The 24,849-nt window shown below is 41.3% G+C and overlaps 2 protein-coding genes across 3 annotated transcripts; both read left to right on the top strand.

Annotated features, from left to right (window-relative positions):
• The first annotated feature begins 121 nt into the window (after nucleotides 1–121).
• On the top strand, nucleotides 122–6,705 carry LOC130125255 (enhancer of rudimentary homolog). The gene is made up of 4 exons (XM_056294777.1): nucleotides 122–255; nucleotides 724–811; nucleotides 1,453–1,573; nucleotides 5,079–6,705. Exons 1-4 carry the CDS (start codon nucleotides 253–255, stop codon nucleotides 5,179–5,181), a joined length of 315 nt encoding a protein of 104 aa, XP_056150752.1. The 5' UTR covers nucleotides 122–252; the 3' UTR covers nucleotides 5,182–6,705.
• A 351-nt stretch (nucleotides 6,706–7,056) lies between these two features.
• smek1 (SMEK homolog 1, suppressor of mek1 (Dictyostelium)) lies at nucleotides 7,057–24,618 on the top strand. Of its 2 annotated transcripts, none has more exons than XM_056294704.1 (15): nucleotides 7,057–8,166; nucleotides 9,945–10,000; nucleotides 10,114–10,212; nucleotides 10,368–10,985; nucleotides 12,344–12,421; nucleotides 12,512–12,628; nucleotides 14,229–14,345; nucleotides 14,587–14,718; nucleotides 14,968–15,070; nucleotides 15,214–15,372; nucleotides 15,529–15,698; nucleotides 16,084–16,223; nucleotides 22,460–22,650; nucleotides 22,865–23,076; nucleotides 23,412–24,618. In XM_056294704.1, the coding sequence occupies exons 1-15, from the start codon at nucleotides 8,025–8,027 to the stop codon at nucleotides 23,526–23,528; spliced, it is 2,451 nt and encodes an 816-aa protein (XP_056150679.1). In that variant the 5' UTR covers nucleotides 7,057–8,024; the 3' UTR covers nucleotides 23,529–24,618. The 2 variants fall into 2 exon arrangements, with proteins under 2 accessions (XP_056150679.1, XP_056150678.1); XM_056294703.1 differs by having other exon boundaries at nucleotides 16,081–16,223.
• The last annotated feature ends 231 nt before the right edge of the window (nucleotides 24,619–24,849 follow it).

The following is a 24,849-nucleotide window of genomic DNA, read 5'->3' as shown; positions in this document are numbered from 1 at the left end:
CTGTCCGCCAATGACCAAATATAACGGCTTAAAGACGTTACGTTCTTTGCGATTCAACAAGGAGGAGGCGAAGACGAAGTAGGAGAAGAAGACGACGAAGAGGACTTTCAACCGGAAGAAGAACTATTTCATTTCCGTTGTATGTTTTCGTCCGAGCCGCTGTATCCCACGAGAGATTGAAATAAAATAGTAACATTTCAACGCACCTTTTCAACCGAAAACGAGAGGTCAGAGGCGGCACTTAGTGCAAATATGGTGAGTGTGGCTCTTGCTTTTTGACGCTTTAGCAGTGCTAATGTTGCGTTAGCCTTGCATTTGCTCCTGCTAAGCTAATTTAGCCGAATCAACTGCGGGGATAACGTTTACTGTGGCATCCCAATGTATTGACCCATTTTTTTTCTTGCTGCCTCGAACAAGCGTCTTGCTCCAACTCGAACCATACAATTGATCGTTTTTAAGTCAATACAAGTGCTCTTAACATGATCTGTTGTTTTTCTGTTTGGTAGATTATAATAGTGAAGAGGTAGTATACTTGTTTAAAGAAGTGACAACCAAATGATTTCTGTGTCAAGAATGGGGGAATATGATTCCCATATTGGCAGGCTTCTTACCTAGTATATGGCTAAGAAGAAAACTCTGTTAATACTTTCGTGTTCAGCTTATGTCTTATTAAATGTAACCATGTAACATTAAAACGTGTATTAACTCTTGTTGCCTCGACAGTCGCACACAATTCTGCTTGTCCAGCCAACCAAAAGACCAGAGGGCCGCACATATGCAGATTATGAGTCTGTAAATGAGTGTATGGAAGGTGAGTCTTGAGTCGTTTGTTAAAAATGACGTTTTAGAAATAATCCATCTCATTATTGATTTATTTCCTTTGGACCAATTAATTTACTAGCATGACTTTTTTCTGCACTTTCTAAACTCATTGGCGTTTCAGCTTTCTCATAATTAAATGACACATAACCAGTGTTCTGTCAAATAAGCTTATAAATGGTATATTTTGCAAATATTTTTCTTCAGTAAGCTTTTGAGCTCCATTCATTTTTCATCTACATTATTGAATGTGGCTTCCATTACAAGCTAATATTTCACTGTCTTCTATCTGACAACATTTGAGGGGCAATCTATTAATCAGTCAATACACATATATAAATAATTTTGTGGTGTATATGATTAGAGTTGTTTTGCAGTGATGTGTCCTTTCAAGATTACTTTTCAGAATTTTTTTTTGTGTTGGATAACACATTTTGGAAACATGACAGTTAAGACAAGAGCATGGATAACATGAACAGTGGTTCCAGTTTTTGTTCCTTTGCTGGACTATGTAGAAGTTTTCTAGACATTGCTTATGGAGTTTTCTTTAACTACAGATGCTCAACATACCTCTTTTGGATATGCTCAGATATTATTTCCCACCAGTCATAATGGCCCACCATTATCTTCCAGGTGTATGCAAGATGTATGAGGAACATCTTAAGAGAATGAATCCAAACAGTCCCTCCATCACTTATGACATCAGTCAGTTGTTTGATTTTATTGATGATTTGGCAGACCTGAGCTGTCTTGTGTAAGTATATTTAGCAATCAAAGAAAGTTGAATCAGTTCATCTGGACACAATGTTTATTGAGAGAGAAACATTTCATCATTCATTTAAGTGACCTCTTCAGTCTCAGTTGACTGCAGGTATCCCAACCCATATAAACAATATATATACACGTATATATACAAACTGATATATATATGTATGTATGTATGTATGTGTGTGTGTGTGTGTGTGTGTGTGTGTGTGTGTGTGTGTGTGTGTGTGTGTGTGTGTGTGTGTGTGTGTGTGTGTATACATACATATGTATATATGTGTAGACAGCTAATGATTGCTTATGGCATGAAACAGGCTTGTACTGTCTCAAAGAATTTATTTGACTCACTGGATTTTATATATATAGCTTTTTTTTTAAACCGTCAATGGTGTTGATAAAAGAAAAAATATATAACTTTGTTAAAAGAAACACTCAATGGTAGGGAAAGTGCTCAACAAATAAGGAGCAAAATAATCCATTGCTTATGTCATGTAACAGGCTTTTACTGTCTCATAAAGAATTTACTTGGCTCACTGGATTTTGTATATATATATTTGGTAAAAGTGCTCAACAAATGAGGAGAGGAATATCAATATAGATCAGCAGTGGCTAACCATGTGCCATGGAGAGCTGTGTGTATGTAGGTTTTCATTCCAACCCGACTCGACACCAGGTGATTTCACTGATACGTACATTCTTCCTCTTTGGTTGAAGGGGTTGTTAATCAGAGAAACCATCTGGTGTGGAGTCCAGCTGGAATGAAAACATGCATACATGTGGCTCTCCATGACACATGGTTAGCCACTCCTGATATGGATGTAGGAAAAAAACTTTTAATACATAGCAGTACAAGCTTGTTTTGTGCGTCACACGATGTAATAATAATGATAATAATAAATTAAACTTATATTACGCTTTTCTTCAAAGTCGCTTTACAATAAACAGGGTGAAACAAGACAACAGATAAACATAACACAGACATACAGGGGTGGATGGGGGGCTACGAAAGGGAGAAGCGGCAGCCACACATGACGCCAGCAGTACTCTCTGACTTGGACAGATACAAAAGGGCTAGAAAAACAAACATAGATCACATAAATCACAGATGAAGTCTGAAGAGGTGAGTCCTGATTAATGACTTGAATGTGGGCAGAGCAGTGTCTGATATGTTTTGGGAGGGGAGTTGAGGGAGGGAGTAGGTCAAGTGCTCGGTCTTTAGTCTGCCTCAGATTAGGGGTAATGTGATGTGATGTAATGTGATGCGATGAGTACGCTCCACACGAAACAAGCTTGTGCTGAAATGCATATAGCGTTAATACATTGCAGTACAAGCTTGTTTCGTGCGTCACACACTTTTATGACACACGAAACAAGCTTGTACTGAAATGCATTAAAAAAAAATCTACATCCATGTTAATATTCCACTCATTTGTTGAGCACTTTTATCTACACACATATATATATATATATATATGTGTGTGTGTGTGTATGTATTTATATGTATTTATATATATGTGTGTGTGTGTGTGTGTATATGTATATATTCACCATTCCCCATATTCATCCAGTGAGTCAAGTAAATTCTTTATGAGACAGTACAAGCCTGTTTCATACCATAAGCAAAGAATTTGACTCTCTGGATTATTTTGCTCCTTATTTGTTGATCACTTTCCCTACCTCTGAGTGTTTCTTTTAACGAAGTTTTTTATATATATATATATATATATATGTGTGTGTGTGGGGGGGGGGGGGTTTCCAGAAACTGTCAATGGTGTTGATAAAAGTACTCAACTGTATATATATATAGATAGATAGATATCAACACAGATGCATGGAGTCAGCTGTGTTGAAATATATAGCAACACAGATGATGTATCTGTTGATATTCCGCTCCTCATTAGTTGAGCACCTATAATACCATTGACGGTTTCTGAAAAAAACACTAAATATATATATATATATATATATATATATATATATATATACACTACCGTTCAAAAGTTTGGGATCACCCAAACAATTTCGTGTTTTCCATGAAAAGTCACACTTATTCACCACCATATGTTGTGAAATGAATAGAAAATAGAGTCAAGACATTGACAAGGTTAGAAATAATGATTTGTATTTGAAATAAGATTTTTTTTACATCAAACTTTGCTTTCGTCAAAGAATCCTCCATTTGCAGCAATTACAGCATTGCAGACCTTTGGCATTCTAGCTGTTAATTTGTTGAGGTAATCTGGAGAAATTGCACCCCACGCTTCCAGAAGCAGCTCCCACAAGTTGGATTGGTTGGATGGGCACTTCTTTGAGCAGATTGAGTTTCTGGAGCATCACATTTGTGGGGTCAATTAAACGCTCAAAATGGCCAGAAAAAGAGAACTTTCATCTGAAACTCGACAGTCTATTCTTGTTCTTAGAAATGAAGGCTATTCCATGCGAGAAATTGCTAAGAAATTGAAGATTTCCTACACCGGTGTGTACTACTCCCTTCAGAGGACAGCACAAACAGGCTCTAACAGGTACTATTTAATGAAGATGCCAGTTGGGGACCTGTGAGGCGTCTGTTTCTCAAACTAGAGACTCTAATGTACTTATCTTCTTGCTCAGTTGTGCAACGCGGCCTCCCACTTCTTTTTCTACTCTGGTTAGAGCCTGTTTGTGCTGTCCTCTGAAGGGAGTAGTACACACCGGTGTAGGAAATCTTCAATTTCTTAGCAATTTCTCGCATGGAATAGCCTTCATTTCTAAGAACAAGAATAGACTGTCGAGTTTCAGATGAAAGTTCTCTTTTTCTGGCCATTTTGAGCGTTTAATTGACCCCACAAATGTGATGCTCCAGAAACTCAATCTGCTCAAAGAAGTGCCCATCCAACCAATCCAACTTGTGGGAGCTGCTTCTGGAAGCGTGGGGTGCAATTTCTCCAGATTACCTCAACAAATTAACAGCTAGAATGCCAAAGGTCTGCAATGCTGTAATTGCTGCAAATGGAGGATTCTTTGACGAAAGCAAAGTTTGATGTAAAAAAAATCTTATTTCAAATACAAATCATTATTTCTAACCTTGTCAATGTCTTGACTCTATTTTCTATTCATTTCACAACATATGGTGGTGAATAAGTGTGACTTTTCATGGAAAACACAAAATTGTTTGGGTGATCCCAAACTTTTGAACGGTAGTGTATATATATATAAACAGTGGCATAACGACCGAAAACATCGGTTTCCACTGTATTGTTTATAAGGGTGGGGAAACCTGCAGTCAGTTGGGACTGAAGAGGTCACTTAGATGAGTGAAGAAACGTTTCTCAATAAATGTTGTGTCCAGATGAACTGATTGAACTTTATTTGATTTTCTTACCTGGATTTTTGAGTATGCATAAAGACATTATTATTTAGCAAGTAAACTCCCAGGAGTTGATTTTTTTTTAAAATTATCATGCACTTGAGACTTTGATGAATTTCAGTAAATACACCTTTTTCCTTCCATTTAGGTACAGGGCTGACACTCAGACCTACCAACCGTATAACAAAGACTGGATCAAGGAAAAGATCTATGTCCTACTGCGGCGTCAAGCCCAACAGGCTGGGAAGTGAGAGCATGAGGGAATAATTTACCCTGCATTCATTAAAACTTAAAACAACTTAACTGTAAATTTCCTAAATACTTTTTAGATCTGTGTATAGGGAAAACAATGCCAGATTGGTCAGGGGATTTTTGATAATCAGCACAACTGGGAAGGGTTTGATATATGGGGTCAAATGAGAGATTCCGGGGTTTCTGCAGCAAAAGAGGGAGTTACCTACATTAGGCCATGTTAAATCACATATGAAAAAATGTACCTGTTTTTTTTTCTTTCTTTCTCTCTTTTTTTTTTTTTTGCTTTTTTGTACCAGTTAGTAACTGTCATTATTGGGGAAGGGTTCACTCAAGTTAGTGCTCTAATGTGCTCCAATATTCCTTTTTCAGACCAGTTTTTTTTTTTTTCAAAAAAGCTGATATCTATATCAACTTTTTTCCTGGTACTTCACATGTTTCTTGCTGATGGTTGTTGTTGTATTAAGATGACTACATAGCATGAAACCGATTTGTGATTTATTGATAAAAAAATATGGTTGACATCCTGTGTTCCTCTGAAACTATCCATCCATTATCCAGACCACTTATCCTATGCAGGGTCGCGGAGATGCTGGAGCCTATCCCAGCAGTCATTGCGCAGCAGGTGGGGAGACACCTTGGACAGGCCGCCAGTAAATTTAATTTTAGAAAGTGTTCCATTCTGGCAAAAAAGGCAGATGTACTACCTTCCTAAAACAGGTTCTTCATGCTTAGCTTACAGTTACTTCCCATTTTGCTGCTTTCTATCCCTTTCCTGTAAAAAAATTGCCTACAAATAGAAAAAAATGGATTAGTGAAACATGGCCTTGTCTGATTTCTTGCATACTATCTTGAAATTGGGAATAATTGCTGCAAAGATAACATCAACTAATTGGTAGAGGGTGACATCTTGCTGGAAGGGAAGACATACTCCACGGGATGCATAAAACAGGGATATATTGTTAGTCATATCCTAGGGTTTTTAATGGTTTTTCATTTCATTTAAGATTGTGGGTAATTTTTTTTCCTTGCAATATAGATGAGTTTTTTATGCTTTTTTATGCTTGGGCGGCACTGTGGTGCAGTGGTTAGTGTGGTCGCCTCACAGCAACAAGGTTCTGGGTTTGAGCCCCAGGGTAGTCCAACCTTGGGGGGTCGTCCCGGGTCATCTTCTGTGTGGAGTTTACATGTTCTCGCCGTGTCTTGTGTGGGTTTCCTCCCACAGTCCAGACATGTAGGTCAGGTGAATCGGCCATACTAAATTGCCCCTACGTGTGTGGTTGTTGGCCGTGTGATGGCCTGGCGGCCTGTCCAGGGTGTCTCCCCACCTGCTGCCCTATGACTGCTGAGATAGGTTCCAGCATCCCCGCGACCCTGCATAGGATAAGTGGTCTGGATAATGGATCGTTTTTTTATCGTTTTTATTCTTCAACTGACTGCCCGACATTGGATTTGATAGTTGTCCCTGCTTTCTCTGTTAGTGTGTTATGTTTCATTGATTTGAAATGAATAAAATATTGTTTTCTGACTACTTGCCCTTGCCACTTCCTTTATTTAACAGCCGTCATGGACCATGATAAATAAACTGTTGTGATGGGACCAAAGAATTACATAATGTCATTTGGAATTCCAGATTCAGAACGCATAGGCGCATCATGCAGAATTGCAGTAGTGCAGAGGAAGTAATAGCGGTGAGAGATGCTGCTGGTGCTGCTGCTCATTTTGGGATTATATAGGCTGACGTTGGATGAAGGCGGGTTTAACAAAAGCCGGATCGGCTCAACTTTGAAGAATACATTTCAGACTGCACTGTCTCTTTAAATGTGGCGGGCTGCCCTGTTATTGCTGTGTCGGAAACCCCGTACCGACTCTGAAGGGACCCAAGATGGCTGAATACTCACAGGGGGGTAGTTAGCAATTATCCGGGCAAGACGCTGGGAATGAATGGCAAATAGCACTGTAAACCAAAGCCTTATTTTGATGGGACAACACTGCTCCGGTTAGGTAATTTGAATATTTTTGGAATGTGCGAATACCAGCAAGGAGAGACTGGTCTCTCCGCGGCCCCGAGCCAGAACATGGCGGAACACTTGGGGTAGAAATAACGTTAGTAGCTAACGTTAGCTTGTTAGCGTATTATCGAACACTATACTTTACAAAGGCTTGTCCGCTGTAAAGCCAGAGGGGTTGCGGTCCGTCAACTTGAAGCAATGTTATCGATGCATGGTCCTCGTCTATCTGCTGTAATAGATTTCGTATTGAAGGTGTTCAGCAATGGCAGTTAGCGGACTGACTAGCTAACTATTCCCCTCGCTACGTTTGCTTGCTAACGTAACTGGCTAACACTGCCAGCTAGCGTACAGACTGTACCGAAAGGAAAGACGAGCAGCGAAGTATACCCGGAGCCAGTGAACACAAACTGCAAGTCTGAATGTGGCCCGCTAACCTAACAATTTAGATGAGGCGATGTTACGCACCTAATCTGTCGTTCAACAAGCTAGCCATCGCCAGCGTCCTCCCCTCTGCGCAATATACTATATATTTGATAAGCTTGCCAGAATGTTCAGTAAACACAACTCAATGGCGCGGTGCTCGTAGGCTGCGTGAGAGAGTAAATAGAAATTGTAGTTTTAACTACATAACCTCGAGGAAACTGCTCGGATAATCCGCTTTCACATTTGAACCGCTTCGGGGGGGGGGGCATACGGGCCCGGTCGACCCCTCAGACCAGAGCTGTGTTGAGGTGTACACAAGTTATTTTGTGTTGGCGTGACTGCCACTGAAAGTGGTAAAGTGTAGGCTAAGGTCGGGCTGGGTGAACCGACTTGAACCGCCCATCAGGATGACAGACACTCGTCGCCGAGTCAAAGTTTATACCCTCAATGAGGACAGACAGTGGGACGACCGCGGGACCGGACACGTCTCCTCGGGCTATGTGGAGAGACTGAAAGGCACATCTCTGCTGGTACGAGCAGAGAGTGACGGTAAGTTAAAGGGAATAATCTTTTTATTATTTTTAAACAATCCACTCATGTTTTTCCCCCATTTCATTTGAACATTTCCTGTTCATGTGTACACATCCTCAGTCAGAACTAGTTTGTGCTATCCTCAAATCTGATGAACTCATGGTGCGCCCCACTGAGAATGTGATCGTGAGCATTTGCTGGTTTCATAGTTTTGCTCATTTCGATGGAGAGCTCAGTGTTTCCTACAGGTCTGAAATATATACTTGTGGTAGCAGGTGGAAAGGGCCGGCATTGCTAGCACAAAAATGGTCTAACAACATGTAACAAACAACAAATTAATGTGACCTTTAACACAGTGTTTTGATTTATTGAATATTTCTATTAATTTCACAGCTCCAACCCTCCCCTCCATCTAGCCACAATGGGAAGAGTGTGAAAAAGTAAAAACAAATATAAAACACTCTTTAATGTGTACAAAGATGGCGCTGTTTGTCAGAGCACTTAATCTTTCTAGGTTTTTCAAAGAGCTCCAACACCTGTGCTTATGGGAATGTCTCTGGTGCTGGTCCATTTATCGATATTCGCAGACATGCAGCCAGGTTCTCCCCTTTCAGTCTGTTTCTCAGGTCAGTTTTGACCTGAAAAACAGACACTTGGATTTAAATTAACTACAGAAATTCGATGCAAAATATATTTAGTGCTGAAAGAGATATAAAATTCACTTACCTTGCTGAGTAAATACATGAAAGGTTAGTAGTCTAACTTTAACTAAAGTTAGTCTGTGTCTTTCTAACCGCCATAGCCCAAAGAGAAAACAAATTATAATCTTTCTTATATTTATCCAGGACAACTTTGCTGCATGTTGTGCAATGGCCAAGTTACGTGTGCTAAATACACGCTTGAGTCTTAAAGCTACCAGTGCAGCATAGTTGCCGCTGTCTGTCATAGAATTCGAAGCTCCTGCCAAAGTCAGAGAACAATTACACAATAAGGAATTGCTTTAACTGGTCCGTGCTTGTAAAATATCCACCATGTACGGCGTCTTCTAACATAATACCGGAGAACCTCGCTCTCTCATCTGTCTGTCTGCAGAGCATGTGCAATATTGTCAGTACACCCTTCTCGTGATAGCAGAACAATCAGGTACGGGAGGGGAAGAGTGAGGGGAGATTGTCCACTAGTTTATCGATCACAGATGGTGTCGTTCTCTTGGACGAATAAAAAATGCTAAATGGCTCGCCAAATATATTTTGGCGGCCGTTAATATACCTGGGCGGCCCGCCCAAGTAAAGTCTATTTGTGGGAAACACTGAGAGCTAACCTTCCTTTCACTGTCAAGTGAGGAGTGCATATGGTCCTTCTTTGAAAACATTTCAGATTGCTTACATTTTTAGGTCTTGAGCTTTGTGAGTTCCTGTTAGTATTATAGATTATAAGAGTACCACATCTGGGTTTCAAAATTCATTCGTTATTAGCTAGATGTACAATACGTCGCGGCGAAACGGTTATCGGTAATGTTCCTCATTCACATAATTTCACTAGCTGTGTCAGAAACGGACACATACACCTCATCTATATACAACAACAAACCTAACATACGCCCATTGGCAGTATTCCATTTTCAGATCGTAGTGTTCATACTGTCATAATCACCAATACTGTCAAATCCATCATTTCCGTAGAGGCTTTACAGCTTTGTGTGTTTGCATTTGACCCTTCAGTGACTTGATTTTGCATACTCATTAAATTACATTACCAATGTTTAAGAACACATTTACCTCTCTACTCTACCTCAGGTTCCCTCCTGCTGGAATCCAAAATCAACCCAAACACAGCCTACCAGAAACAACAGGTCGGTTCATTGCATGCTTTAGCATTTAAAGGGGATCGTGTCATTGCTACCCATCTCCTTTAATTGTACATTTCTTTTTGTGAGTGTTTTTTTTTTTTTTTTTTTGTGTACAGGACACTTTGATAGTGTGGTCAGAGGCCGAGAATTATGATCTTGCACTCAGTTTCCAGGAGAAAGCTGGCTGTGATGAAATCTGGGAGAAAATATGCCAGGTAACTGCCCTCCTTTGTATATACATGCGTTGTTGGTATGTTCATCTGAGTGTGCATTTGCTCATGAGCATTCGTATCCTCTTGATAGTTTCCATCACAACTTAATACTCTCCCTCCTCACCCATGCTTATCATGCTGTCTGGGGCTTTGTCCAGGTACAAGGGAAGGACCCTTCTGTGGACATCACCCAGGACGTGGTGGACGAGTCTGAGGAGGAGCGGTTTGACGACATGTCTTCACCTGGTCTAGAGCTGCCGCCGTGTGAGCTTAACCGCCTGGAAGACTTGGCAGAGTTGGTGGCTTCTTCACTGCCATCACCACTACGGCGTGAAAAGCTTGCACTGGCCGTGGAAAATGAGGGCTATATCCGCAAGCTTCTGGAGCTGTTCCGTGTGTGTGAGGATCTGGAGAATCGCGAGGGACTTCACCACCTTTATGAAATTGTCAAAGGTATTTTTCTGCTTAACCGCACTGCCCTGTTCGAGGTTATGTTCTCTGAGGAGTGCATCATGGACGTCATTGGCTGCCTGGAGTTTGACCCATCATTACCGCAGCCACGGCGCCATCGGGAGTTTCTTACTAAGACAGCCCGCTTTAAAGAGGTGATACCCATCTCGGACCCAGAGCTACGCCAGAAAATCCACCAGACGTACCGGGTACAGTATATCCAGGACATGGTGCTGCCTACACCTTCAGTGTTTGAGGAGAACATGCTATCCACCCTGCACTCCTTCATCTTCTTCAATAAGGTGGAGATTGTTGGCATGCTTCAGGTGAGACCGACAGATACATTTATACACACTTCCCACACAATGAGATGTTGTGTATCAAGGTTTTAGAAAAAAATTCACCTGCAGCCGGGCGTCCGGGTAGCGTAGCGGTCTATTCCATTGGCTACCAACACGAGGATCTCCTGTTCAAATCTCTATTACCTCCAGCTTGGTCGGGCGTCCCTACAGACACAATTGGCCGTGTCTGCGGGTGGGAAGCCGGATGTGGGTATGTGTCCTGATCACTGCACTAGCGCCTCCTCTGATCGGTCAGGGCGCCTGTTTGGGGGGGAGGGGGAACTGGGAGGAATAGCATGATCCGCCCACGCGCTACGTCCCCCTGGCGAAACTCCTCATGTCACACGAAAAGAAGCGGCTGGCGACTCCACATGTATTGGAGGAGGCATGTGGTAGTCTGCAGCCCTCCCTGGATCAGCAGACGGGGTGGAGGAGCAACCGGGATGGTTCAGAAGAGTGGGGTAATTGGCCAAGGAAAATTGGGGAGAAAAGGGGGGGGGGATAAAAAAAAAAGTCACCTGCATGCATTTTACATTTTCAGTTTTGATATGCTAAGTCCTTCACAGATAACTTTTTGACTATAAAAAAGAACTCTTCTTGAAGTAGAAATTATCACCTTGAGTAAAGTATTGTTTTACTTTGTCTTTGTGTTGTCCGTGAGTCTTTTATGGTCACATTGCCTTTGTTTTTCTACTGTGTCAACTCAGCAGTGTTTATGTATGGCTGTCTCCATAGAGATGGAGAAGTGTTGTGTCAATCAGTTATGCTGTGCTAGAGGAAAATGAAATTGGCAAGCTGTTCACTCTCGTACTCTGTGCTCTGTGAAATTCTGGAGTCAAATACTTATCCCAGTAAACTACCGCCAAGTTCTAGTTGGGACTGAAATAATAGCGCATGTATATTATTAGTGGCCAATTTGTTTTTAATTAAAGCAAACATGACAGATTATGTGCTGTAAAGCACAGAATGATTTTTATAGTTACTTTAAAGATGTAAGGTTATTTTTAGGGATTTTTTTGATCCAGTGTGTACTTTACCTTTTAGAAGAGGAATTCTTGATAACGGCTCTAAATAACAATAAATGTTTGTTTTTGAAATCTGCGCTGGAATTGTGTTTAGATTGGGGCCATAATGATGGATTAGGTTTTTGCAGAAATGCTACAAAGATAACTCCTTATTAGATCATTTAGATTTTTTTTTTTTTTTTAGATTTGAGCAGTGCACAATTACAGCACTGGCTATAAATGAGTGTGAGGGTCAAGGGTCAATTTCTACATCCTGTTCTTTGGACCCTTTACCCCATCATCACTCCGTGCTTCTCCTGTCTCCCCTTTTGACACCAGGATGATGAGAAGTTTCTGACGGACCTCTTTGCACAGCTCACAGATGAGGCCACAGAAGATGACAAAAGACATGAACTGGTACGCAGATTTATGGTTTGTGAAAAACTGACGCAAATTTTCACAAAGTGCCTAGTTTTGCTGAATTGTCCTTGTTATAATCCCTTGTAGGTAAACTTCCTGAAGGAATTCTGTGCGTTCTCACAAACGTTACAACCCCAAAACAGAGACACCTTCTTCAAGACATTATCAAACATGGGCATTCTACCTGCACTTGAAGTCATACTGGTGAGTGCAGCTACTCTTAAAGGAACAGGGTTTTATGCCAAGACTGACTGTTGATGTGGCGGCATGGTGGTGCAGTGGTTAGTGCGGTCGCCTCACAGCAAGAAGGTCCTGGGTTCAAGCCCTGGGGTAGTCCAACCTTGGGGGGTCGACCCGGGTCGTCCTCTGTGTGGAGTTTGCATGTTCTCCCCGTGTCTGCGTGGGTTTCCTCCGGGGGCTCCGGTTTCCTCCCACAGTCCAAAGACATGTAAGTCAGGTGAATTGGCCATACTAAATTGCCCCTAGGTATGAATGTGTGTGTGTCAACCCTGCGTGATGGCCTGGCGGCCTGTCCAGGGTGCCTCCCCGCCTGCCGCCCAATGACTGCTGGGATAGGCTCCAGCATCCCCGCGACCCTGAGAGCAGGATAAGCGGTTAGGATAATGGATGGATGGATGACTGTTGATGTTATTTGGGATAAGAGTTTCTATAACTTTCACTGACAAGTGGAACTGCATGAATACTGTGATTGAGATACTTGAGAGCATATACTTTGTGAAGACAAAATTTGTTTATTGCTGTTGAAGTAAACATTTAGTGGGGGATGTCAGTGTTTGGAATTGTCCCAATATAGATACTGGATTTTATTCTTTTTATGGGAAAGATTTTTATCCAATGTGCCTTGATTTCCCAATCATGGATTGTGCACAGAGATATTGTACAATTTATAAGTTTAAGTTGACAATTTTGTGGTTTTTAGGTTGTTTTTTTTTTTTTGAGAAACTGTGAAGACCTGCTTGGAATTGTAGCTACTAATTGCCTACAAATCCAGAAACTCTTTCATTGTGGATGGTTATTTTTAAGGCTCTGTCACCCCAGTTTAATCCAACCAGGATTTCTATATTTCAATGAACATTGTTTTTTAATGTGTTATTTGTCAATGGCATTTTTTTCCTGTGTAAGCATTTATCAGTGATGCTCATGCCTTTGCATATTTATGCGAGGGGACAAAATAAGTTGTTCTGAAAGAACGGGACAAATTAACTTGCTTAAATTAACCTTTAACCAAATCAGAAAAACAAACAAAACAAAACTGAAAGGGATGATAATAAATGGGTAAAAACGAAGGCAACAACAAGTGAAACAAATTTCAGTTTACATATTGAATAACAGGTCACCCTACAACCCTACAAGTGTTCTCAATGTGTAATCACTCCCATTCCTACTGTCAGGCAATAACCTGTTTTACATGCTACACTGTCAGATACCACATTTGATTCTATGATAATTTTGTTTTCCCTCTTGTAAAGTTTTTTTTTATTCTAGAGTATATCGTTGTGAATTAATTCATCAATAAACGTTTATATGAAAATATACAAGGCAGAATCGTGAACAGCACATTTACGACTCAACTGTTTTAACGTTACATAAGACATTGGAAATACAAAAATATGAGGAAAATATCCTAGTACACCCCCCCCCACACACACACACACACTATTCCCTGTACATACGCCCAAGTAAACTGAGATTAAAAAGTATTTGTACAAGTGGGAAAAATACTATTTTCACTATTTTGTTTAGTTTTGAGTTATATTTTATTCTTATTGTGTTTGTTAAACAGGGAATGGATGATGTGCAAGTACGAGGGGCAGCCACAGATATCTTCTCTTATCTGGTGGAGTACAACCCCTCCATGGTACGAGAATTTGTTATGCAGGAGTCTCAGCAGAATGACGATGTAAGTATTAGAACTAAACCGGTAGCAAACTTTTTAGGGTGTTGTGTTTAAGATTTCTATTTTTAGTCTTTTTCAAAACAAACGTCCAAATCTAGAGTTTAACATAATTTATCCAAGCAGCTAATATTCAGCATATTTTGGCCCTGAAATATTAAAGCATGTCATATCATACAATGCATTAGCCAGATTGGTCAAACCAGTGAAGGCATGTAATGATTTTTTTTTTTAATTGCCCTTTCAGGACATCCTACTGATCAACCTGATCATAGAGCACATGATCTGTGATACAGACCCAGAGTTGGGTGGGGCGGTGCAGCTAATGGGCCTACTACGGACTTTGGTGGACCCAGAGAACATGCTGGCTACTGCTAATGTGAGTTGGCAGGTTACTGCTTTACTCATACCACTAATGAGTTGCCTAACCACACCTAATATAGTTGAAGTGCTGTGAAAAAAATGACAAACAAAAACTGTGTCTATATTTGTTGCAGTTCATATCACAGAGGTGATACAGCATTTTTGTACCTTTCTGCATGATACAATTATGACACAGAGCTAAACCTTAATGGAAACAATGATTTGTGTAAAGCCCTATAGCGATAGTGTAATTACCCCTTTGCAGAAAACTGAAAAGACAGAGTTCCTGAGCTTCTTCTACAAGCACTGCATGCATGTCCTGTCAGCCCCGCTGTTGGCCAATACCACAGAAGAAAAACCCAGCAAAGGTAAGGAAAACCTGGGTTATGTTTGTGAAAATGTGTGTGTGTGTGTGTGTGTGTGTGTGTGTGTGGGTGAGTTGTGGGTGAGGCTTGAGTGATTTGTTCAAAATTATTTTATGTTTACACACCAATTTTGACACCCCCCCCAGATGATTTCCAAACTTCTCAGTTGCTGGCATTGATCTTGGAGCTGCTGACATTCTGTGTGGAGCACCACACCTACCACATCAAGAACTACATCATCAACAAAGACATTCTCAGGAGGGTATTGGTGCTTACTGCTTCTCAGCACGCCTTCCTGGCACTATGTGAGTCGCACATAATCCCTCATAAAGCCTTTTATTTCCGATTGCCTTTCGACTGCAACTTAAATGTACATGCCTTACCCTTTTGAAAGAATCCATGTTGAGTAACTTTAACAGGACTTGAGCTCAGTATATCTTGCTTTTGTCCTGTGGCCCCAGGCGCCCTGCGCTTCATGCGGAGGATCATTGGTCTGAAGGATGAGTTTTACAATCGCTACATCATGAGGAACTTCCTGTTTGAGCCAGTAGTCAAGGCCTTCCTCAACAATGGTTCACGCTACAACCTCATGAACTCAGCCATCATCGAGATGTTTGAGTATGTCCGTGTGGTGAGTATTAGTCGTTTCTAATAACTGAAAGCAAGCATGCTCATTGACACAAACTATTGCACTCCCTTTGGATTGCTTATCATGCAAGGTTTTCCTTGAGTCCAACTTGTTTAAACCTGTTTGCAGTTTAGCAATTCATGCTTAACTAGTTTGGTGTGATCTCTGTTTCTCCCTCCCCTATTTTTTCCATCTGTCGCTCTCTCTAATATCTTCTGTTTTCCAACACACACACACACACACACACACACACACACACACACACACACACACACACACACACACACACACACATACACACACACACACACGTTTTCCTCCTTACACCCCCCTTCTCTTTCTCTGTCTGGCTCTCCCTCTCCCTCTTTTCTCCCATTCCTCCCAGGAGGATGTGAAGTCTCTCACTGCTCATATAGTAGAGAACTACTGGAAAGCTCTAGAAGATGTTGACTATGTCCAGACCTTCAAAGGCTTAAAGCTGCGCTATGAACAACAGCGAGAGCGGCAAGACAACCCCAAACTAGATAGGTGAGAAAGCAAAAGTTGGGACTGTCCAGTTACACTGTTGCAATCAGTCTGGTGTCTGCTGTGGTGGTATGTAGTTTTTATTAAAGGAGGATTACGGTGTTTCTCCTACCATAGCAGTTGGTGGGTGGCCCACCTGCTAATCTTAAATACCTGCCCACAAATCTCATCGTCAGTAAAATGTGAGAATGATTGTTTTTATTTTCAGTGAAAAGGAAAACAAACGTGTGCGACAAACATTAATTTCTGTCCCATAGAACTAAAGGTGTTCAAAAGAATATTCTGTAGCTCTGATTGTTTATTATTTTGTCCACAGAATGTGACTTTATCTCAAATCAGTGCAGTAGAGTTGCAGCACTGTTGACAGTACAGATGTCGTATGCTGTCTGCTATTTTGATGACCGAACCATGGGGGATGTCTTTATTCAATTCAATTCAATTTATTGTCATCAAAAACAATGTGCAGGCACGCGTTAAAAATGAAATGAGGGCTATGGCTTCACCAAACAGTGCAAGACAGACACAGACAAACACAGCAAACACAGTATAAGATATAGTTAAAAAAGAGCAAGAGTACAAAATATTGAAAAATATCTACAGACATTCAGTGGGTAGCCACGTTCAGGTGGGCAGCAGCTTGTGGAAAGAAGCTGTTTTTGAGCCTGGTAGTGCGGGCTCTGAGGCTCCTGTAGCGCCTCCCACAGCGCAGGGGGGGAGAATAGTCCATGGTTGGGGTGGGTGGGATCTCTGCTGATGCTCAGACCCCTTCGAAGGCAGCGTTTGTGATAAATGTCTTTTATGGCTGGGAGCTGGGTACCGGTGATATGGTGGGCCACCTTGACGACCCGCTGCAGAGCTTTCTGGTCTACTGAGGTGCAGTTGCTGTACCACACTGAGATGCAGCTGGTCAGGATGCTCTCTATGGTGCAGTGGTAAAAGTTGGTGAGAATTTTGGGGGATAGACAGGCGCTCTTCAGCCTCCTCAGGAAATGCAGGCATTGTTAGGCTTTTTTCACAAGGGCCTGGATGTTTAATGTCCAGGAAAGTTCCTCGCTGATGTGGACTCCAAGGAATTTAAAGCTGGAAACACGCTCTACTTCCACCCCATTGATGTGTATAGGGGAGTGGCTGCAGCTTCTAGACCTCCTGAAGTCCACAATCAGCTCCTTCGTCTTCTGCACATTGAGGACAAGATTGTTGGTAGTACACCATGATGTGAGGTGCTGAATCTCGTCCCTGTAGGTCAGTGGTACTCACTAATTTTCGTAGGAGAGCCACTTATGAGTAAGACCATTCCTCAAAGAGCCACAGAGCTTGCAAAACATTTCGCAAATACAAAGCTACACACATAGGCTGTACGTCTACCCATGATCCCATGCTGTTACGTAGCCTGCGTTCTTTGACGTATCTTCAGTATGCTGCCATCTGCTGGATAATTCATTTCAATGTGCTAAAACAGGACACAAACGGAACCTATAGAAGTAAGTTATAGCTATGTTCTTATTGTTATCAGTGGATCTATATGAGGTGCAAAACAAAGTCTCACGAGCCGCATAAAGATTAACACTGCTGTAGGCCATCTCGTCGTTGTTGGTGATACGGCCAATGACTGTGGTGTCATCTGCAAACTTAACTATAACATTTGAAGGGTGAGTTGGCAGGCAGGCAGTCATGGGTAAAGAGGGAGAAAAGGAGGGAGCACAGAACACAGCCTTGAGGGGCACCTGTACTGAGGGTCAGGGTGGAGGAGGTGTGGTCACCTAACCTAGCAGACTGAGGTCTGTTGGTCAGGAAGTCCAGTTACAGAGGGAGGGGTTGAGGCCAAGGGAGAAGAGTTTGGTGGTTAGTTTGGCGGGAATGATAGTGTTGAAGGCAGAGCTATAATCTATAAACAGCATCCGGATTAAGTTCAAGGTGGGTCAAAGCAAAGTGCAGGGCAGTGGCAATGGCATCCTCAGTAGACCTTTTGGGACGGTAGGTGAACTGATGTTGGGGGGATAATGTTTTTGATGTGAGCCAGAACCAGTCTCTCAAAGCACTTTATAACACATTAGCTGCGTTTACATTGACCCTAATATTCTACTAATAATCAGAATAATAGCCAGTCAGAATAAAAATGCTTCATGTAACCCCCTAAATCGGTTGAGACTGGCCCAATCCTGCCCGAGCGGAAGGGTTTTTAAACCGGGTTGAGAGGGGTGGTGTAAACCTTTGTTAATCTGTTCAATAGAAAAATATTAGTGCCTAATAACCATGTAAATGCTTAATCCAATCGCTTCTCTCTGGTTGGAATAAATATATTCTTTCTGTGCATGTTTGCCCTACGTCAGGGTAACATTAGGTGACATGAACGAGTTTGTTCTTGTACTATAAAAGTTACTGACAATGGGCCACCACTTAACCGACTGACCGACCGGCTCATTCCTGGCCGAATATACCTTTTTATTGATAGTTTTGTGAATCAAACCGTCCTTCATTTTTATTTTATTATCACACGTTGATGAAAACATGTCGATGGAAGCTCGTTTTGCACCCTGTCAGACTGCACAGCGTGGCTTTAACAAGTGCAAGAGCCAATGAATTTCTGATGTTTAACCAGCTTGCACATTCTGTTGCCACCGTTTGTGAAATATGCGACACACTGTTTGCTTGTTTCGGTCGCAGCCTTGTTTCAGTTGTCCTAATTGAATTGTCCAGCTTCATTTTTCAAAATATACACCTGTATTCAGATGATTATGGAGCGATATCCCCGTATGTATGTGCAATAAGCCTTGTCCTACTTTCTTTATGAACTGTCATTGTGTAACGTCCTGTGTGAAATTGTGTAACATTATTCAGCCAACTTATTCCCCCATTTGCCGCTTAATTAGAAAGAACAGCAGAAACCTAAATATTGTTCCCAGGACATAATGTGGGTCCATCTTGAAAATTGTATTAACAGGCGGAACAACTTCTTCTTTTGTTATATTTCCATCAGATTAGACACTTCACACTGGAAGGAACCACTTTGCGCATGTCAAAAAAGTTATATTCTGATTAAATGCTTTGGGGCAAGTAAACGCACATCTTACCGGATTTAGCGTCCAGTCTAAACAGTCAAGCAGGAATCTAATCGGGATGATTTCAGTCAGGTTGAAGAAATGTTGTCCATGTAACTGCAGCTAATGACTACAAAACGTCACGTTTCAAATTCACGATTTGTTCTCTTCAAAGATTTCTTTACATTCAGCATAGCTCATTTAAATGTTGTCTTCCAGCGAGTTGAAAGGTGACTCATCGCATGACAAGACTACGTATATTTTAATACTGCACACTTTTTAAAAAAAACAAAGCGACACTGTCCGGCAAAAGCCATTTCTGTAAATGTAGTGATTTTCTATTTATTAAATAAACCATGTAGCTTTTTAAGGCTAATGAACATCTCGGTGTTCCTAGACAAATGAAGTGTTTCATAAATCCTGTTAGAATGTAATGTTTAGTTATAAAACGGTGAAATGATTTTTTTCACTTCCAGTAGTTAGCTCCTTTGCAGGTATGTGGTTTTTGCGCGATAGTGAGGAAAATTACCACAGTGAAACTGGCTATATAGTGCAACAGAAGGCTTTAAAAAGTTAAAGGTTGTCTTGATATGACAACAAAAAGGTGCAAAAAAAAAAAAAAACTAGACAGGCAAAAATGTTGGCTTCCAAATAGAAAGAGTTGTGTGTGTAATTGTATATAATTATATATTTTCACTTTTTGCTAAGAGTATCATAAGATTTGGTGACATTTAGAGTGTTAAAAATCATTGCATATTGAACCCTAGCTATGTTTTTCCAACTGTACATATGAGCACTGTGACCAGTTAATCTGGTACTGGGAAATGAAATTTGGCACTTTAATTGTATCACCAAATTGTGTTGGTAGTACGAAGTACCTAAATCTGTTTTAGCGTTCGGCGCTACATTTTGGTACATTAAGTTGGCTCACAGTTTTCATGTGCTGCGTCTCTCACTACAGACACACAGCAAAGAAGCCAAAAGCAGCAGAGTAGATTAGTGAATCAAAGATGAAACCGTCCAAAATTTGGTTGCACTTTGTAAGGGCCGATGCTCCACTCAATGATGATGATAATGATAATAATAATCATTACGTTTATATAGAAGTGCAATGCAATATTTGCAACAAAAAATGTATCGCAAAATCTAATAACACTTTCAACTCGGCTTGTCGCAGTGGCTGCTGTTTCTGGTGGCATAAGGTCCTATGGTCAGCACTGATGTTTACTTTTTTTTTTTTATAAATTTATTTCTGATTTTTCCCTTTTTTCTCCCAATTTAGTGGCCAATCGATCCCTATTTTAATTCAAACACCCACCCTCGCACTGTATGCGTTCGCCAACTGCATCTCTCCGGCCGGCAGTCTCGAAGGAGACCGCCTCGCCACTTTCGTGACAAGGCGACTCCAAGCCGAACCACTGTTTTTCCGACACACACAGAGACGCATTCACGTGACGAACACAAGCCGACTCCGCCCCCCTCCCGAAGACAGCGTTGCCAATGATCGCTGCTTCGTCGAGTCCGGCCATAGTCGGATCTGACGAGACCGGGGCGCGAACCCCAGTCCCCAGTGGGCAACTGCATCGACACAGAGCCGATGCTTAGACCGCTACACCACCGCGGACCCAGCACTGATGTTTACTTAACATTGTCAATACTGTTTTGTAATTGAAAAAAAAAATCTCATATTCATAGACTGAATGCCAACTAGTGATTAACATTTTCCTGAAAAATTCCCCATTTTTTTTAATACTAGGATTATATCTGTCTTCCCAAGAAACTGTATACTGTCAAACATCATTTAGCATGGGCTGTAGAATTTTCTTACAGTGTAGTTTAAATATGTAGAATTAAATTTGTAGACTTATCAGACTTGCTCATAATTCCTACAATATAGACAAAAAGGCGTCACTAGCCTGATCTTCAATATTTACAAAAACAATAAACAGGAAAAGAAAAGAAAAAAACAAAAAGCAGAAAGGAATTTGTGTGGTAGAATGCGACAAAAAGTGCAAGCTAATAAATTTAAAAGCAATGCAGTCAAAATCTCACAATGCTGAAAATTCAAGAAACAAATGCATGCACATTCAATTGATTTGTAAATGAGCACTGTCGTAGGTGTGCTCTGTCATTTCCGAAGTGTGGGTAAACTACTGTTTTCTTGAATAATTCAAGTTACATATAGACCTCCAGCTGGATTTTAGTATTATTATTGTTATTACTGCCAGCTGGCACCAGGAGAAAGGAAAGTGGTGAACAGGTGGATCCAAAATTCAGATTTGAGAAACTCTTTGATGGAAGTTCTTCTATCCAATCCAAAAGTTTTAAAATAATTTTCATTATCATGGCACCCGTTTTGTTGTACGCGTATGTGTGATTTATGATGTACAGGCTACAGCTCTGTTATAGAGGGTTTGAAAAAGACTCATGGTGTGTCTAGCTGGTACTATGTCTGTAAAATACTGCTTAGCTGTACTAATAGAATATAATTTGACATTTTACACTCCAGGTTTGTACACTTCAGAGTGTAATGGATACTTGTGCGCTCAAAAAAATGGTAAAATACCTAGTAAACATTTCTGTGATGCACATAAAAAAATGAGCAAACATTTCCTGATCAGGCATGTTATGTTACCTTTGGATATTGACAACTGTGTGCCTAAGACCCGTTTGATGTCTGAGACATGACTAAGCATTTGTTTTGCAGGCGAGTATCACATAAGCTTAGCGATGACATTGGTTGTTTTTCCAACTTGTACAAGCATGTTTCCAATACCAATAATCCGTATATACCCTGGCGATAAATTGGACACAGCTCAGCTATTATGCTACAAAAGTAGGGCAGCATATTCTAGGTCTTTACTCATCTTGACAAAATATGTATGCTCCAGCATCTATAGTAGTAGTTAAGTATAGCAGTTAGATGGCACAGGCTGTCATGTTTTCGTTTCCAAGAATGATGAAATGCTGTAAGTGGACTGCATGCGCTGTCAGTCAACTATGCAAGGAGTGTTTGGTTTTGTCAGTATTTACCAAATGTGCATTGCTACTACAAAAGGTACAACGCCATTAGTAAAAACTAATGCTTGGAACAAAAGGGAATCTAGCAATGCAATTAAGATGTGCTTATGAGTGCGTAGATCTAACAACAGAATACATATAGTTGAGTTGGTCCACTCACCTTTGCATGCCTTTCTCCAGCATGCGGTCCATCTTGAGGAACCACCGTTTTCGTCGCGATGCGCGGACGTTGGAGGATGAGGAGGAGATGTGGTTTAATACGGACGAGGACGACCTTGAGGATGGCGAAGCGGTGGTTCCACCTTCTGACAAAATGAAGAGTGAGGATGATCTCATGGACCCTATAAGCAAGTTCATGGAGAGAAAGAAAAGTATGTCTGGGGAAGCTGTCTGAACTGTTAACTGATGGGGGGGGGGCATCGTCATTGGCATGTACAGAGTTTGATAAACTCATTGATTCTTTTTCTCTGTTTTGGTTTACAAGGACATGTTAAAAAGCCATGAAAATAGAATTGAAGATTAAATTACTCATGCTTGACAATATAGCATCTTCACAGATTAGATTCTCTGTATTTCTCCCCCTAGTGAAAGACTCTGAGGAGAAGGAGGTACTGGGGAAGTCGAGCTTGTCAGGCAGACAGAGCCCCAGCTTCAAGCTCTCCTTTTCCGGCTCCACCAAAGCCAGCCTGTCAAGCCCACCTTCCTCGGCCTCCTTGAACCCTGGCTCTCCGGGATCACCGGGCTCTCCGGGCTCAGGGGCACGAAGCTCGCCCCCCACCACAGCTGTCACAACAAAGGTACAAGCTTGTCATTATGGCAACTGCAAGGGGTTTGGCGTTTTGGTGTTTGACCATCTTCTCAATATTGCTTCCATCATTTGCGATAAATAAGCTACACGGGATGGCAAACTAACTTTGCTAACAGAATAGGGTTACTAAAGTGTAATGGCTGGTTTTAAGACCAAGTGGCTCATAGCAAAGGCAGACATTGAGGCCACGTCTAGAATCTATCTAGAATCTATCGGGTGGCTGGAGTTAATTTCCCACCCAATTCTATTGATGTATTAAGATTTTACTGAGAAGGTGTTGGACTAAGCTGTTGACTTGACTTGTGTGTTGTCCTTCTGCTCCAGGGAGGCTTAATAGGACTGGTGGACTACCCTGACGATGATGAGGAGGAAGAGGAAGAGGACGGAGAGAGCAAAGAAGATCCCCTGCCTCCTTCTAAGAAGTCCAAACTGAGCTCCTAAATAAACACCGGTGTCTCAGCCCTTTGTGTTCATCAGAATGCTTCGGTGCATTGACCTTGAATAGGAATGATCAAACTTGTAAAGAAAATGAATGAGTCAACGAATGAACAGGCCGCCTCCTCATCGGGGGGGGAGGGGGAGGGGCAAACGAGGAGCAGACTGAATTGTTTCAAAGCCTCCTCAAACTTTTCCAACTTATACAAGTGCCAATTTGGAATGAGGAACCGACTGAAAAGTGAATGGACAAGAGGGAGAGTTAGGGGGAAAGATGATACGGTTATCAAAAGCAGACAATTCTAGACTGATCAGAGATTGGCAATTCAGAAAATGGAGAAGACCACATAGCGGCACACGTGCGTACACAAACTGAAACTCCAAAGAGCTTGCAGGCTCGGACCATGACCCACTAACCCTCGACCCCTCAGCCCCCTACCACCCCCTCCACTCAGGGAAGGACATCGCAGTGGCCCAGATGGGTCAGCCAATTCAGATCCAGAATTAAAACCTTACCCCCACCACCAGAATACCCTGTTCCCTCCGTTCCTTTTTCTCCCTATTTCCCTTCACTGCATTTTCTTCTCCTCTCTTTCCCTGTATGTTGTTTTATGTTTTTTTTTTAAAAGTTAGTTCATAGGGCCAGACAGGAGACAGCACAGGGCAAAGAGCTGTCGTCGTTGTTGTTTGATGATGTCATCGGTGTTGTCGTTGTCGTCGCTCAGCGGACGTTATTTCTCTTAAGAGAAAAAAAGCCAGCAGTTCATTTTTTTCCTCTTTTTGTTCTCTATTTGACTTCCTTTTATTCTGTTTTTTAAACGACAACTAAAAAGACCTGCCTTTAAATGTTCAGGACGTTTTCATTCGCACTTGAACAGGTTTTTAAAGACCTCAGTAGGTGAGCTAGATTTACTCTTTTTTGCCCTTTGAAACTGCAGAATTTTTGGAGAATTTGTAATCCCATCTTGATTAAAGATTGAGTGGAATTCTAGATGTGATCAAGTTTGTCATATCTTTTTTTTTCTTTTACATGAGTGTACACTTAGTTGTTCAGAATATTTGGGACCATTAAAAATGATTTTTGCTGTAAGATGTCCTACTACTCTTTGTCCTGTTAAGTGATTCATTGCTACATTTTTGGTCATAGAGCAAAGAATTTATGTGGGTTTCTTAGTACTGGAAGAGTTTTGACCCTACATTAGACGGCCAGATGTCACCATCAGCTGACATGCTTTCACCCCTTGAATTGGTTAGCAATTTATCAATCAATGCCAAAATCAAAGGGAATCAACTATGTTTGGATTTTTTGTTTTATTTCAAAATGTTC

Source organism: Lampris incognitus, chromosome 15 (genome assembly GCF_029633865.1).
Source record: "Lampris incognitus isolate fLamInc1 chromosome 15, fLamInc1.hap2, whole genome shotgun sequence".
Taxonomy (NCBI): Eukaryota; Metazoa; Chordata; class Actinopteri; order Lampriformes; family Lampridae; genus Lampris; species Lampris incognitus.
Note: the sequence above shows the minus strand (reverse complement) of the source record. Positions and strands in the feature narration are given on the sequence as shown.

What these genes read in the sequence shown, in the direction of transcription:
- LOC130125255 (XM_056294777.1), top strand. An exon ending in TGTAAATGAGTGTATGGAAG is followed by an intron (nt 812 to 1,452) that starts GTGAGTCTTGAG and finishes ATTATCTTCCAG; the next exon opens with GTGTATGCAAGATGTATGAG. An exon ending in GCAGACCTGAGCTGTCTTGT is followed by an intron (nt 1,574 to 5,078) that starts GTAAGTATATTT and finishes CCTTCCATTTAG; the next exon opens with GTACAGGGCTGACACTCAGA.
- smek1 (XM_056294703.1), top strand. Translation starts at nt 8,025, where the DNA reads ATGACAGACACTCGTCGCCGAGTCAAAGTTTATACCCTCAATGAGGAC. An exon ending in GACAACCCCAAACTAGATAG is followed by an intron (nt 16,224 to 22,459) that starts GTGAGAAAGCAA and finishes GCCTTTCTCCAG; the next exon opens with CATGCGGTCCATCTTGAGGA. An exon ending in CCACAGCTGTCACAACAAAG is followed by an intron (nt 23,077 to 23,411) that starts GTACAAGCTTGT and finishes CTTCTGCTCCAG; the next exon opens with GGAGGCTTAATAGGACTGGT.